The 17,498-nt window shown below is 38.5% G+C and overlaps 1 protein-coding gene across 1 annotated transcript in view; it reads right to left on the bottom strand.

Moving 5' to 3' along the window:
• The window catches only part of LOC307134802 (NLR family CARD domain-containing protein 3-like), a 38,830-nt gene extending 22,453 nt beyond the window's left edge, over positions 1 to 16,377 (bottom strand). Inside the window, exons 1-5 of the mRNA XM_079830798.1 lie at positions 15,778 to 16,377; positions 14,513 to 15,717; positions 9,209 to 9,382; positions 8,960 to 9,133; positions 8,683 to 8,856 (exon numbers count right to left, since the gene is read on the bottom strand). Of these exons, the coding sequence (XP_079686924.1) occupies positions 8,683 to 8,856; positions 8,960 to 9,133; positions 9,209 to 9,382; positions 14,513 to 15,717; positions 15,778 to 16,344 (2,294 nt within the window). The 5' untranslated portion in view covers positions 16,345 to 16,377. The remainder of the gene's footprint in view (positions 1 to 8,682; positions 8,857 to 8,959; positions 9,134 to 9,208; positions 9,383 to 14,512; positions 15,718 to 15,777) is intronic.
• Positions 16,378 to 17,498: the final 1,121 nt, after the last annotated feature.

The following is a 17,498-nucleotide window of genomic DNA, read 5'->3' as shown; positions in this document are numbered from 1 at the left end:
CCATTATAATTAGCAGTTTATTGCAGATTTATTTGAATGAGAAACTACTTTTTACAATTACAAATGTTCTGAAAAAATTGCCTTTTTGAAAGGACGCCTAGACTTTTCTTTACATAAAAGCTTACAGAAGCTACATTTCTGAGAGTATCATCCTCAAATTTGAATCATATCATTAGACATTCAGTTTTATATTTAGGTTATTTATAGGCTCTTAAAGGGTCCCATGGCATGGATTTTTTATTTTATTTTATAATGTATTCTGAGGTGTACTTATCATGTTAGTATGATTTTTACATCATAGACCCCCGGTTTCACAGACAAGGCTTAAGCTAGTCCTAGACTAAAATGCATGTTTGAGCAGTTTTAACTGAAAGCAACTTGCACTGAGATATCTTAAAATATGTCAGTGTCATTGTTTTGTCTCAAGATGCACACCAGCAATGTTTTTTTTATATGGCACGTTTATAAAAGTTACTTAAATGTCCTAATTGAACTAAGGCCTAATCCTGGCTTAGTCTAAGCCATGTCTGTGAAACCGGGCCATAATGTCATAATTTAAAAATAAAAGGCATTTTTTTCTATACCGATGTTTGCCCTCTGGCTGAATGCCCTGTTTCAAGGGGTGTGTCTGCTGTGAGACTTCAGTAAAAACGCCCACTATTGTGATTGGCTGACATCTTTGCATTTGAAATGAGTATCAGATCTTGTAGCGGAGAGGGCATGGTTTAACGAGGTCTATGGCACGAGCCTGCTGCCAGAGAGCTGGATGGACCGGAGTTCACTTCTCATCAGTTCTCTCAGCACGTCTCAGTTCAGTGAACTGTTGTAGTTACTAGCATATACTTCAGGTTATTAGTTTATTTCTAGTCGGAGGGGCTGTCTGTCACTCATGTCAGAAATTTAGTAACTTTAGTTAATTATGGATCAGCGCTGACTCGAGACACAAACAGTTTAGAACGATTCAGTCCAATTTGGTGAACTGGTTCGACCGGTTCACTAAAAAGAACCGGTTCCAAAGAATGATTTGTTCGCGAACCTGACATCACGGACCAGAGACGGAGCGATTGCTAACAAAGTTATATAGTAATTACTGAGTTGTGAGAGCGCTGTCAGTGAGTTTATTTTGTTTGTATCTGAGAGTTCTGAATAAACACGAGTTCTGAATAAACGAGTCCCAGTCACGCCGAGTCCGTATTCATCATTATTCTACCAACTTTGTAACACATGTAATGAACCATTACAGCTGTTGAGATGAACGAGTTACGAGCAAGTGTTGATTTATAGCATTATTTTTAGATATTTTCCTATCATATGAAAAGTGTCAGTAACGCGCATTGAGTACACAGCGCAAACAAATACACAACAGCAGTAATCGAATGTAATTCAGTTTATTGTGGGAATACCTGGCTAGCATAGCCAGGATACACCCACGCTTACCTCTCTTCTGCTTAATCTCGCGCTGTGGGCCAGATGCAGTACTGGGGGTCGGGGATGTTGAAGGCCGACCGGTCAGTGCAGCCCGAGCTTCGGCGTGCGTGAGGTTTATCTCTAAAGATGTGGCTTTGCCGATGTTGAGCAGAAACTCATGACTGTATGCACATTTTAGAACAGATAGACGCGACGAGAACGTACAAAAACACTGACTCACAAGATAGAAAAACACGAAAACAGCGTTGGTTCGGGAGAGAGAGAAGACGCAGCGTGTGCACGAATAAAAAAGTTCTGTGTGAACTTGAATATTTAGCTACACATCAGAAATCACTGATCACTGATCACAGATCAGAGGGAACTGAAAAAAGACTTCTGTTTTCATTTGTACCTCCAAACACTGAGAAACTGCCCACATTCACTCGTTCACAAGCCATGATCTCTCCAGGACAAATATGGTGCTCGCATGGGCGTGCCAAATTCTCTGGGCGGAGGAAAGCGAGGTAACCGTTCCTGTTATGACGTCATAACAGGAGCATTCCAGATCAGCTAGTCTGAGCTGTCATTTTCTCAAAGGCAGAGAAAGACAGCCAGAACTCGGTTTACACCGAGTTTCTAGCCACTTGGGGACAATATTCAGGCTAGGGGAACTCATATCAATGTTGAAAAACCTCATAAAATGAAAATTTCATGCCATGGGACCTTTAACATTAAAGTCTCATAATTTTTTCCTAAAGTGAATAAAAAACAAAAAACGTGAGTCACCTTGTTTTACTCTGTTCCCATATTACTCTGAGTTTTTATGACTCTTGGGCAGCAACATTTCACGTGTCCAGTTTAAAATAAGACCAGATTTATGAATATAGACCATAGGGTTTAAGAGCTGCAGACATTCTCAATTGGGTATGTCGTTTTCAGAAAATTCTCAAAAATAGGGGCGTTGGTTAAGGGGTTAAGCACAATAAGCTGTTAAAAAGAACATGCACTTGAATGGTCAAATACACACACAATTATGTCAAAATGACCCTTATGTGGAGTATGCATTGTCAATACTGGTACATCGCAACACCCTTAATTTATATCATGTGATAGATCTGACCAATATAATGCAAATAGGGTTATGTCTTACTGAAAATTAGCACAATTGCAAATGTTCAAGATTTACTTTACAGAGCTGATATCAACCATTTCCAGTTTGACTGTTTTGCTATTGCTGGGGATTTTAACATTCACATAGATAATGCAGAAATCAATATTGCAAAATAAATCATAACTGTTTTAAATACTTTTGATTTGACTCAACATGTACATGGGCCCACACATAATCGTGGACACACCCTAGATTTACTTATCAGTAAGGGTCTAAACATTTCATCGATTGCTATTAAGTATGTAACACTGTCTGATCATTTCTGTATTTACTTTGATATATTGATCTCTCCTGCCATTTAAGCTAGATCTGTCTCTGTCAAAAAGAGATGCTTAAATGAGACAATAATGTGCTGTTTATGAAGGCCATATCTACACCAAGCAAATCTGCATACTCTGTTGATTCTCTCCTTGATTTATTTAACACAAAAGTTAAGTGTGTAATTGATATTATTGCTCCTGTGAAAGTCAGGAAGAAGAGCGGCAGACAAAAAAAAAAAATCACTTTGGAGAAACACAACAGCAGTTCAAAATATGAAAGACAAAACTTTTAGTCCATTATAACATTTATAAAGACAGTCTTCATGCTTTCAATGTGGAACTAACAAAGCTAGACAGACCTTATTCTCAAATATTATAAACAGAAACATAAACAACATGCGCACTCTTTTTGCTACTGTCGAGAGACTAACAAACCCCAAGTCACATTCCCAGAGAAATGCTCTCAGACAGCAAATGTAGTGAGTTTGCTTCCTTCTTCTCCGAGAAAATTAATAATATCAGAAAGGAGATCAGCACATCCTTCAGTTGCTCTGGGATCAGTCAGATCAGACCACAACCTCAGAAAGTTACTGTGTCTGATTTTGAAGCAATTAGTGGTCAAATTTTAGACTAAACGGTACAAGCACCTTAAAACATCAGTCTGCGCCCTTGACACACTCCCCACTTCTTTTTTCAAACGTGTGTTTAACTGTTTAGAAGCAGATCTCCTAGAAGAAATAAACTCCTCACTTCTCTATGGGACTTTTCCAAACTCCCTTAAAACTGCAGTAGTTAAGCCTCTCCTGAAAAAGAGCAATCTAGATATGACCATATTGAGCAACTACAGACCAATCTCAAATGTCCCCTTCATAGGCAAGATCATTGAAAAAGTTGTTTTCAGTCAGCTGAACACATTTTTAAGCTCAATCGGATACTTTGACAATTTTCAATCTGGTTTCCGACCACATCACAGCACAGAGACAGCGCTCATAAAGATAATAAAGGATATTCGCCTCAATACAGATACAGGTAAATTATCAGTGCTGGTGCTACTCGACCTCAGTGCTGCATTCAACACTGTTGACCACAACATACTTCTTGACAGGCTAGAAAACTGGGTCGGGCTTTCTGGTATAGTCCTCAAATATTGCAAGAATTAGATGCTTTGTTTCTGGACAAGACCTAGAGAAACTCGTTCATGCTTTTATCACCAGTAGGGTGGTCTATTGTAATGGTCTTCTCACTGGCCTTACCAAAAAGACCATTAGACAGCTGAAGCTCATACAGAACGCTGAGCAGAACCAGAACATATGACCATATCACACCAGTCCTCAGGTCTTTACACTGGCTTCCAGTTACATTTAGAATAGATTTTAAAGTATTATTACTGGTATATAAATCACTCAAAGGCCTAGGACCTAAATACATTGCAGATATGCTCATAAAATATAAACCTAACAGATCACTCAGATCATTTACATTTATGCATTTGGCAGACGCTTTTTTCCAAAGCGACTTACAGTGCCCTTATTACAGGGACAATCCCTGGAGCAACATGGAGTAAAGTGCCTTGCTCAAGGACACACTGGTGGTGACCGCTGGGATTGAACCAGCAACCTTCTGTGTATCAGTTCCATGGTTTAACCCACTGGACCACCATCTCACATCACAGATCATCAGGATCACATCAACTAGAAATAACAAGGGTTCACTCAAAGCAAGGAGAGTCTGCATTTAGCTATAATGCCAGCCGCAGCTGAACCAGCTTCCTGATCAGATCAGATGTGCTCCAACAGTAGCCACTTTCAAATACAGGCTCAAAACACATCTGTTTAGCTGTGCATTTACTGAATGAGCTCTGTCTGAACTTACTTCACTTTATTTTATGTACTCTTTTTAATTCTTTTTCTCATTTTTATTTTATTTTTAACTGTTTTAATGCATTTAGTGTCAATCTTTTATGCACCCTCTTTTTATTATTCTTTCCTTTTCATGTAAAGCACTTTGAATTACCATAGTGTATGTAAAGTGCTATATAAATAAACTTGCCTTGCCTATTGCCTGCTTTTTGTAACCACAGAACTTGCATTTCCCAGAAACACATTGGTGTTTAGTTACTTAATGATATCATGTTGTTAACAAATCGGTGAGTCAATGATTCAATGACACTTCCAAAAAAGCTGTCATGATGTGTGTGGCCGGCTGTCTGCTCTCTGTGTTCTCTGTGTTGTTTGTTGCTTGTTTAAGCTCTTTCCTGGCTCAAACTGTTCAAACACTTGTGGTCTATGATCGGCAAACGCTCCTTAATATACGGAGCGGAGTAGAAACTTTATCTAACACCGCTCCAAGGGGAAATTATTTTAACTCTCCACCTCCACCTGTACTGGCGTCTATTCCAGCCTGCTTGCGCCGAGGGCCATGGAACTTTCCTCTGAGGAAATGCTGCAGACGAAGAGGAAAGTGGGGAGGATTTGCTGTTAAGCTAAAAATGCAGCTAACGCGTGCGTCTGCGTGCCAGCCAGTCAGTGGTTGTTTCGTCTTGTGGTGATTTGTGGAGGCTACTCATCAGTATATGCGACCAGTCCCTGCACGATGTCGGTTGTCCATTAATAAACCACTTTTTTTTTTTTAGGAATAAACCACAGAGATCTACATCCACTAAATCATGCAGCACAGTCTGTTGGTGAGTCAGAACAAGTTAAGATGCCCCTTATAAATTCAAGATCGGTGGTAAACAAGACATTTATTTTACATTACTTTTTTATAACAAACAAGCTGGACTTCTTATTCATAACTTGGTTGCCAATTGAGGACGTGAGTCCTTTTTCTGAACTTGTGCCTTCAAACTGTTATTTTTTTAACTGTTCAAGAACAATTGGAAATGGTGGCGGATTAGCTTGCATTCTTAAAAGCTGCTTCTCCGGTCGGACTTTAAAATCTGAGAGATTCTCCAGTTTTGAGGTACTGTTACTGAAAACTGAAAAGGGTAAAAAACTTAGCGATTGCCGTTATATACCGCCCCCCCAAAAACCAAACAAAGACTTTATAAATGAGTTAGCCAACCTTTTAGGTGGGATTTTTTACACAGTTTGATAGAATTTTGATTGTTGGTGATTTTAATATTCATGTCTGCTGTGATACAAATCCACTGGCTAAAGAGTTTATCAGCCTTATTGACTTATTCGACTTAATCCAAATGGTTACGGGGCCTACACACTTACTCGGCCATACACTTGATCTTATTTTGTCATATGGTGTCACTATTTATGACCTTGAAATCTGTGATCTAAGTTTCTCGGATGATGTTGCTCTATTGCAGATCAGGTTGTTAAAGATAAGAAACCTATTATTTGGTTGCGTATGTTTAGCCCTACGTTTAATGAGGATTTTGCATCCCACATTTGTGAGTCGAGTAAACTGGTTTCTTCCTAAGGCAGAACCATGGCTAAATAATGATACACTGGCCCTGAGACAAGTATGTCGGCGTGCAGAACAGAAATGGAAAAAAGATAAGATGCATGTGTCATTAAAGATATGATGTACTTCATTAACTAATTATCAGAGGGCTGTGAAGGAGTATGATAGAAGTTAGAAGAAGTATTTGTCTGACATTATAGCTATAAATTATCAAAGACCTAAGATTCTTTTCTCAACAATTGACTCCGTTATAAATCCTTCTAGTGATCTGCACTTTGACGACCCAGCCACTGTGTGTGAACGCTTTTTAAGGTTCTTTACAAACAAAATATGCAACATTAGAGAGCTTATTGTCCCCATAAACTATGATCCCCCCTGTCTTCAGGTTTGTACTTCATTTTTTAATGCTTTTGAAACTATATCGCTAACCTCTCTTCAGGAACTGCTTATGAAGTTAAAATTAGCCTCATCTGTATCTGACATTATCCCTGCGCACCGCTTTATTCAGGTTTTTTATTGTCATTGGACCTCATAAACAAGCAATTATAAAAAAGATTCTCTCGTTAGGATTTGTCCCAGAATATTTGAAGCATGCTGTTGTTAAACCTGAAAAAATCCAACCTTGAAGTGACAGTTCTCTCAAATTTTAGGCCAATTTACCCTTTTTTACCTAACTTAAATTAATCTTACCTAATTTACCCTTTATTTCAAAAATTCTCGAAAAGGTAGGTTAGGTCCAATTATTGGATTTTTTAGAGTCCAGTGGAGTTTTTGAATCTTTTCAGTCTGGTTTTAGAAAAAAGCACAGTACAGAAACTGCTCTTTTAAGAGTGTTCAATGATATTTTATTATCTGTTGACTCGGTAGTACTTCTTATGTTGGATTTGAGTGCGGCATTTAATACGGTCGATCATGAAATTCTTATTTCTCGTCTTGAACATTGCGCAGGTCAGATATTCAGATATTAAACTGGTTCAAATCTTATTTTAACAATAGATCTTTTTCTGTCTATATAAATTGACATTTATCCTCTAAATCACGCCTGTCCTGCGGGGTTCCCCAAGGATCTTCCTTGCCCCCATTTTGTTTTCTTTGTATATGCTCCCTTTGGGTTAAATTTTTTGAAAACATGGAGGATTATTTCAATGTTATGCGGACGACACTCAGATATGTGCCAATTAAGCATAACGATAATTCTGGTCTCTGTGCTTTTACTGCTTTTTTATTAGACATTAAGGCATGGATATCCAATAATTTCTTAAACCTCAACGAGAGTAAGACTGAGGCAATTGTGTTTGGACCATTAGCTCTCTCTGGCAGCTTAAATCAAGTGTTGGGCAGTTTAGATGCTTATGTAAAGCCATCTGTTAAAAACTTGGGTGTCATTTTTGACTCTGCCTTGTCATTGCAGTGTGCACTGTAATGCAGTAGTCAAATCATGCTTTTTCCAGCTGCAACTACTATATAGGTCAGTCCTATATTAACCGCTTGCAAAAAGTCCAAAATGCAGCTGCAAGACTTCTCTCGGGCACACGCAAATATGAGCACATTGCCCCCATCTTACTCTCTCTCCATTGGTTGCAGGTGTGCTTTAAAATAGAGTTTAAGATTTTACTTTTTGTTTTTAAGGCTTTAAATGGGCTGGCACCTTCCTATCTTTCTGAGCTGGTGACTATTAACATATCTGCTAGATGTTTGTGCACAGGCTTTCCTGTAGCTCAAACAGTAGAGCATGGTGCTAGCAATGCCAAGGTCATGGGTTCGATTCCCAGGGAAAGCGAGAACTGACAAAATTGAAAAAATGTGTACCTTGAATGTAATGTAAGTCGCTTTGGATAAAAGCGTCTGCCAAATGCATAAATGTAAATGTAAATGTAAATGTTTAAGGTCATCAAATCAAAAGCTACTGAAGGTTCCTAGATAGCGTCTAAAAAGAAAGGGAGACCGGGCTTTTGCCATAGTCAGCCCTAAATTGTGGAATAGCCTACCGTTATCGATTAGATTAATATCTACAGAATTTTTATTTAAAGCAAAACTTATCTTTAAGAGAATGCTTATAATACGTGAGTCAATTTTGAGCTTGTTCTATGTATAAGTGTCTTTGTATGTAATTTTACTATCTTTACTGTTGTTTTTATTATATTGTTTTTTAACTTTTTTTGCACAGCACAATGGGCAGCGGCTGTTGTTGTATTGTGCTATATAAATAAATATATAAATAAATAAATAAATAAATAAACTAAACTAAACTGTTACTTCATCATTCCTGAATGAATCATTCATTCAACCGATTTGTTCAAATGGCTAACTCAATAGTCGCTTTTCCACCCACATTTAACATACACATCAACAGTCAGATTATCTACAAACACACATCAACATTATGACCGGCTGACTGTAAATGATCCATCATATATTCTTAAATACCTCAGTATCTGCAGCTTACAGTTTGGACTCTTCAGCCCATCAGATAGCAGCTTTACTCCTGAATCCTGCAGGTCATTGTTACTCAGGTCCAGCTCTCTCAGGACACAGTTTGAGGATTGAAGAGCTGATGACAAACTCTCACAGCAATGAAAAGTGAAATTACAGCCAGCAAGACTGAAAGAGAGCAGAACACACATCAACAGTCAGATCATCTACCACAGACATTAACAGTATGACCAGGCTGACTGTCCATTTGATCTTATGTTTACTTAAATACCTTAGTATCTCCAGTTGACAGTTTGGACTCTTTAATCCATCAGAGAGCCGCTTCACTCCTAAATCCTGCAGGTCATTGTTACTCAGGTCCAACTCTCTAAGGACGTAGTTTGAGGATTGAAGAGCTGATGACAAACTCTCACAGCACTGATCAGTGAGATTACAGTGAGTAAGACTGAAAGAGAGCAGAACACACATCAACATTATGACCGGCTGAATGTAAAATTCTCTCTTATTTGTTCTTAAATACCTCAGTATCTGCAGCTGACAGTTTGGACTCTTCAGCCCATCAGAGAGCAGCTTCACTCTTGAATCCTGCAGGTCAATGTTATGCAGGTCCAGCTCTCTCAGGACACAGTTTGAGGATTGAAGAGCTGATGACAAACTCTTACAACACTGATCAGTGAGTTTAAAGCCAGAAAGACTGAAATAGATGAAAATAACTAAATTAAAACAATAATAAAATAACAATAAACAGATGTAAAATATTTTATAAACTATTGTAACATTCCAGCCTAAAATCACTATAAAATGAGCTCCTGAGCGTGAGGAAATAGTCTGATAATTTTATCATTCAGGTTCATTAAGATAAGAGATCTTTTTTCGGCTACTGCCGTGTAGGGCTGCCCTTGACTAACGATTTTCCTGGACGACTAGTCACTGTCTATTTTGTTGACTAATCAGCATGGGAAAGTTATATGTAAATGTTATATGTATTATTGCTAACCTTCTTCTACATTATACAGGCCTCAATTGAAAATTGAACATCCGGTGGCGCTGCTTTGCTGGCGACTCGGACACGTGTGCATTGGCCAGCTTGTTGTCGTATGCGTTTATTTTAAGTATTTTTATTTTATTTTCTGGTTTTAGTTCAGTTAAGTATGCTTTTATCATAATGAAGATGATTTTGGCACAGTTTTTACTCTTGGTACTGATCGGAGAGGAAATTTTTGCTTCGAATGCAGTGAGACCTGCATGCTCTGCTGGCATACTATCGTTTTGCTATACTAGAGAGGAGCTGCTTTCACTGAGGCCTGCCAGGACGGCGCTATCCACAGACATACCTGAAGATGTCAGGAGGAAGCAAGTTCATCCACAGAGGCCCCCGAAAAAGAGGAAAGAGAGGAGGAATCCGTCTCAGTCTCAAAAACCGGGGCAACAAACCACGGCTGCCGTCCATGATTTTGAGCAATGTGCGGTCTTTAAGGAACAAAATAGAGGAGCTACGTATAAACTCAAGAATTTGCCATGAGTATCGAGACTCGTGTTTGATGGTCTTTACAGAGACCTGGCTCCACCGTGATGTCCCTAGCTCAATGGTGGAACTTGAGGGGTTTTCCCTTGTTCGAGCAGACAGGGATAAAAACTCGGGAAAGACGAGAGGCGGTGGCGTTTGTGCCTACATAAAGGACAGATGGTGCAGTCAATATATGGTGAGAGAAACAATGTGCAGTTCTGATGTGGAATTACTGTGTTTATCACTGAGGCCTTTTTATCTTCGCGAGAATTTGGAAACATTGTTATCTGCGCAGTGTATGTTCCACCGAGTGGGAACGCCGTTAAAGCGGCCAGCTGTGTCAACAAGCAATTAAAGCATAATCCAGGAGCACCAATGTTTATTCTTGGAGATTTTAATCAATGCAGACTGTAACTTTCACTTCCAGGCTATGAACAGTATATCAAGTGCGTTACTCGAGGTAATACGATTTTAGATAAATGCTATGGGAATGTGAAGGATGCATATGTTGCCAAGGCTAAACCCCCTATATCGAACTGTGATCACAACACGATTCACTTGATGCCAACTTATAAGACCCTTTTTAAAAGGTTTAAACCTCAGACAAAGACAGTTTCTGTTTGGTCTGATGACAGCATTGAAATTTTAAAAGGCTGCTTTGCTTCGACGGACTGGGAACTCTTTCATGATATGGAAATTGAGGTTGCCACAGAAACCATGACTGATTATAAAAAAAATTGTGTAGATACAGTTGTAGAGAAGAAAAATTTAACTGTATTTCCTAATAACAAAAGTTATATAACAAAAGAAGTAGGGCTGTCAAAAGATTAATCGCGATTAATCGCATCCAAAATAAAAGTTTGCGTTTACATAATATATGTGTGTGTACTCTGTTAATTATTATTTATATATAAATACACACAAAAGCATGTATATATTTAAGAAAAAAATATAATTTTTTATATATAAAACATTTATATTTATATATATTATAGATTATATAAATGTATATACAGTATATACATGCAAATATTTCTTAAATATATACATGAATGTGTGTGTATTTATATATAAATAATAATTAACAGAGTACACACACATATATTATGTAAACACAAACTTTTATTTTGGATGCGATTAATCGCAATTAATCTTTTGACAGCCCTAAAAAGAAGTTAAAAAGTGCTTAAACAGGAAGAAGTGGGCTTTTATTAACCAAGACAAAATTGAATTAAAATTAGTCCAAAAGGAATTAAATGTGTTATTGAAAGGGGCAAGGAAAAAACATAGGGATACTATAGAGCAAAATTTTAATTCAGGGGACTCTAAAAAACTGTGGAATGCTATGAAGGTAGTAACCAATATGGCACCCCCTAGGAAAAAGCTTATAACCAGCAATAACCAGCAAAAAGCAGATGACCTGAATGATTTCTTTCTTAGGTTTGAATCATCGGCAGAACCAATGTGTACTCTGGACTATATTACATGTGACTCAAGTCAGAGGCTAGAAGTTACACCAGAAAGAGTAAGGGCACTATTTAGAGGGATATGTACTAAAAAATCTACAGGTCCTGATGGAATTTCTGCTTTTCTGCTAAAAACTTGTGCTAATGAGCTTACTTCAGCATTCTGCCCCATCTTTCAGAAATCTTTGGACTCACATATTCCATCTTTGTGGAAAAAAACTATAATTACGCCAGTTCCTAAGAAAGCTTGCCCAGTTGAGAATTGTGATTTTAGACCTGTGGCTTTGACTTCAAATATTATGAAATGCTTTGAAAAACTTGTTTTATCTGTTTTAAAGGATCAGGTTAAACAATTCCTTGACCCACTTCAGTTTGCATACAAGGTTGGAAGAGACACTGAGGATGCTATTAATTGCATCACTCATTTGGTTAATAGCCATTTAGAAGATTCACATGCATATGCCTGTTTACTTTTTATAGATTTTAGCTCAGCGTTTAATACACTTCAACCCAAGATACAGAAACAATAAGTTGATAGAGTTAAATGTAAATACATTCGTCATTAAGTGGTTATATTCGTTCTTAACTAATCATACACAACAGGTCAGAGTTAACAACTCTTATTCTGAAGTGAAAACCATTAATACAGGGGCCCCACAAGGTTGTGTCAGTTCACCCATTTTATTTACACTTTATACGAATGATTGTATTGCTAGTCAGGAGAATACATTTTTCATCAAATTTTCTGATGATACTGCAATACTGAGTTTATTGAATAGAAAAACAAAACCTTTGCAGTACTTTTTTGATGTTGACAGGTTTGTAGGCTTGTGTGATTCTAATTCTTTGCTTTTAAACGAAAAAAAGACTGCTGAAATGATTTTCGACCCTAGATCTGTGGTCCTGTTATAATACATGGTAATATTATTGAACAGGTTTCTTCAATCTTGTTTTATCATTAGGTCACCTAATGGGGTTTTGGTTTCCCTGCCACTGTTGCCTCTGGCTTGGCGTGCTCAGTTGGGGACACTAAATTTTTCAACTAAACATCGAAATACATCTAAATAATAAACTAAATTAACCATTTAAACTAAATTACTGATCAAATTATTGATCTAAAGCCCACACTGTCACTGTATGATACTTGAAATTTTTCCAGAATGGCTATACAGCTGAATAAAATTATGCTGCATTATTTTCCTGTTTAACACTGTAAAGCTGGTTTGAAACAATCTACATTGTTAAAAGCGCTATATAAATAAAGTTGACTTGACTTGACTTCAATCAAATATGTAGGTGTTTATGTAGACAACTTACTATGCTGGTCTCCTCACATTAACGGTCTGTGCTCTAGATTACAGCAAAGGTTATACTTCCTGTGAAGGTTAAAAGTGTTTGGAGTGAATCAGAAGATCTTGTTTTTGTTTTACCAGTCTGTATTTGAGAGTTTAATAAGGTATGGTATCACTGCTTGGTATGGGAATCTGACTGTTCAATTAAAATCAAAATTATCACAACTAGTACACACAGCTCAAAAAATTATAGGGGGGGAGGATAAAAGAACCATACAAGAGCTGTACGAGGCATCTATTTTTAAGCAAGCTAAAAAAATTGTTGCTGATGACACACACATTTTACACATGAATTTTAATTTGTTACCATCAAGGAGACGATTTAGGGTTTTGAAGTGTAAGTCGAATCGTTACAAAAATTATTTTGTGCCAACTGCGGTCAAAATTTTAAATAGGGAATCTTATGTCTGAGATATATGCTGTAATTTCATATATTAGAATGTAGGTTTTTTATGTATGTATGTATTGTGTTGTATTGTATACTGGCCGTGTCATGATGTCTAAGACAAATTTCCCAGGAACGGGATAATAAAGTATATTCTATTCTATTCTATTCTCTATTCTATTCTACAGTGCATGCGGCTGAAAAATACAGCATGTGATTGTGAACCGGTGCGAGTGACTCAATCAAAACTAAAGAACCAATGTATAATCCAATACAAATTAAAACTACACCTGCCAAAATGCATCCACAGTGCACAACAGGTAAAGTGTTAGTTCACTTAATATTACCCTCATGTCATTCCGAATCCATAAGACTTTTGTTAATCTTCGAAACACAAATGAAGATACTTTTAATAAAATCTGAGAGATTTCTGTCCCTCCATTGGACTATCAATGCAACTACCACTTTGAAGCTTCAAAAATTTCATACAGAGATTGTAAAACTAATGTACGAATTACGATTTATATACGAATAAATAAATTATATAGCAGAAAACTGAAAGCGTGGTATTAATTTAGCTTCCACACTCCGCACAAACACTTGGATTTGCGTCTAATAGCCCATTTATGCAGGTTCACATTAAAATTAGAGTGAGTGGCCATGTAAACTTGTGCACCAGCTGTGTTAACGATCTGTCCGTCACAGTCTGTGTGACTTCGCCACTTCCTATGGAGTTTTTCTGCAACTAACCGACCAATTTCAAATTGTTTAACTAAGTCTCTTCTCAATGACTAACGTTTGGTCAACTATTAGGGGGCAGCTCTACTTCTGTGCTTCTGTTCAGAAATTTGAATGTTGAAAAATGTGGTGGGCATTTACTGACAAGAGTCCGAATAAAACTAGATAATAAATCACATTATGCAAATATATGACTGTTTTTGAGCAAAAAAATCTTTACCATCAGAATAAGTGAGCCTCATGGAACATTAAAATAATGAAATCATGAGCTTTTAAAGACTGTGAGCTTGTTCTTTAGGAGAAAACCTCTCATTTAACAAATGGTGCTGATTCATTATTACACATGATTCTTCATTAGTGAATAATTAACACTCACAGAGCTTTTGTGCAGTTGCTCACAGCTGGTATCAGTCTTCTTCTGCCCTCATCTGATGTGTTGTATTTCCTGAGGTTCAGCTCATCCAGCGGCTCCTCTGAGATCTGAAGCATGTAGGCGATTGTTGAGCAGTGAGACGGAGAGAGTTTCTTCTCTGAGTGTTTGTCTGATTTCACAAACTCCTGAATCTCTCTGGACAGAGTCTGATCTTTCACTTCCAGCAGACAGAGGAACAGATTGATGGACTGATCAGCTGAGAGTTGAGCTGAGAGTTTAGCTGAGAGTTCAGGTCCTTCTTTGATCATCTGTTGAATGTACTGTGTGGTTCTCCTGATGCTCTCTGAGCTTTTCTCTGTGTGTGTCAGTAGATCCTGTAAGAGTCTCTGATTGGACTCCAGAGAGACGCCCAGCAGGAACCGCAGGAACAGATCCAGCCGTCCATTCTCACTCCTGAGGGCTTCATCTACTGCTGATGTTAGTAGATCATACAGAGGGTCTTTATCAGACCAGTAAGATCTGAATTTCTGCAGTGGTTCCTCGTTCTTGATCACATGAGAGTAAAACAGATAGAAAGCAGCGAGAAACTCCTGGACGCTCAGATGAATGAAGCTGTAGACTTTCCTCTGATGAATCACAGATCCCTCCTTAAAGATCTCAGTGCAGATCCCAGAATGCACTGCGGCGTCAGTGACGTCTATGCCGCTCTCTCTCAGGTCCTCCTCATAGAACATCACATTGCCCTTCATCAGCTGTTTGAAAGCCACTTCAGCAAGTTTCACAATCACTTCTCTGTTGGACGGCAGGAGTTTCTCTGGATCTCTCTCTTCATACTTCTGATTCCTCATGTTGATCTGAATCAGCAGGAAGTGGATGTACATTTCAGTCAGAGTTTGAGGGATTTCTGCACTCAGATCTTCTTCCAGAAGCTTTTGAAGCACAGTGGATGAGATCCAGCAGAAGACGGGTATGTGGCACATGATGTGGAGGCTTCTTGCTCTTCTGATGTGTGAGATGATTCTGCTGGCTTGATGCTCGTCCCTGATTCTCTTCCTGAAATATTCCTCCTTCTGAGGCTCATTGAATCCCCGAATCTCTGTCAGACGGTTGATGTATTTGGAGGGGATCTGATTGGCTGCTGCTGGTCTGGAGGTGATCCAGATGAGAGCCGAGGGAAGCATCTCTCCTTTCATGAGCTTTGACATCAACACATCCACTGATGAAGTCTCAGTCACATCAGAAACTTCCTTTGACATCAACACATCCACTGATGAAGTCTCAGTCACACCAGAAACTTCCTGAGCGTCTGAAAACCTCAGTGTGATTCTGCTTTCATCCAGACCATCAAAGATGAACACAACTTTACACTGCTCATAAATCCTTGAGTCCAGATCTTGAAGTTCAGGATGAAAGTCCAGCAGAAGTCTGTGAAGACTGTACTGATGATCTCGGATCAAGTTCAGCTCTCGAAATGGAAGCACAAACATGAAATCTACATCCTGATTGGCTCTTCCCTCGGCCCAGTCCAGAATGAACTTCTGCACAGAGACGGTTTTTCCGATTCCAGCGATGCCTTTAGTAAGAACAGTCTTGATCTGCTCTTTCTCCTCACGTCCTGGTTCAGGTGAGGCTGTAAAGATGTCATTGCAGTAGATTGGAGTGTCTTGTGAGTGTTGTGTTCTGGTTGTTTTCTCCATCTGTAAAACCTCATGTTCTTCATTCACTCCTCCTCTCTCTCCCTCTATGATGTAGAGCTGTGTGTAGATCCTGTTCAGGAGGGCTTCATTCTCCTGGAGTTTCATTCCCTCAAATAATCTCTCATACTTGTTCTTCATGCTGGTTTTGTGCCGGTCTTTGACTCTCTGGAGCTCATCATTCATTGGTTGAGGAGAACCTCTAGTCTGATCATCTCTATCCACTCTGATCAAACAATGACAAAAGAACAGGTTAAAAAAATATGTAAAATAAAGGATTTAAACGTATAAATAAAATAAAATAATTTAAATGATATAATAAATCAAAACAGAATCCATATTGTATAGTGGAAAACCAAACTCTTCTCTCTGTGTGCATTCAGTGTGCTTTTGAGTCCCATAGAGCAGTTTAAATCACCCACTACACATTTATTCTCACCTGGGGTCAGAGGTCACTGCGTCACCACTGAACTCAGGAGGAAGAGGCAATGATCTGTCACTCTTCACAGACACATGTCTGAACTCTACCTTTAGTTCCGCCTGCTGTTTTATTTATTATAAGTCACACTGTTTGTGTTTAGTCTTTAGATTTTGAGATTTGTTGATTTTGATCTCGATTCACCTTCAGAGATGGAGTTTGTGTGGAGCAGGATTTTCTTTCAAAATAAGGCTTTCTGATACTTTAATAATGTCTCAGTAAGATACCAAGCCGCTCTAAAACACTGTATCATGAGTGTGTGTAACTCTGAAACATGCCGCACATGCATACTATTCACCGATCAGGCATAACATTATGACCACTGACAGGTGAAGTGAATAACACTGATAATCTCTGTTAGTGGGTGGGATATATTAGGCAGCAAGTGAACATGTTGTCCTCAGAGTTGATGTGTTAGAAGCAGGAAAAATGGGCAAGCGTAAGGATTTGAGCGAGTTTGACAAGGGCCAGATTGTGACGGCTAGACGACTGGATCAGAGCATCTCCAAAACTGCAGCTCTTGTGGGTGTTCCCGGTCTGCAGTGGTCAGTCTCTATCAAAAGTGAAGGACCAGTGGAGAACCGGCCACAGGGTCATGAAGGACCAGTGGAGAACCGGCCACAGGGTCAGAAGGCTGGCCCGTGTTGTCCGATCAAACAGACGAGCTACTGGTGCTCAAACTGCTCAAGAAGTTAAAGGGTTAGTTCACCCAAAAATGAAAATTCTGTCATTAATTCCTCACCCTCATGTGGTTGGACACCCGTCAGACCTCCGTTCATCTTCAGACACAAATGAAGATATTTTAGTGTAAAGCTGA

Source organism: Gobio gobio (genome assembly GCF_949357685.1).
Source record: "Gobio gobio genome assembly, chromosome: 12".
Lineage (NCBI taxonomy): Eukaryota > Metazoa > Chordata > Actinopteri > Cypriniformes > Gobionidae > Gobio > Gobio gobio.
The sequence above is the reverse complement of the archived record's forward strand: the minus strand, read 5'-3'. Positions and strand labels throughout refer to the sequence as shown.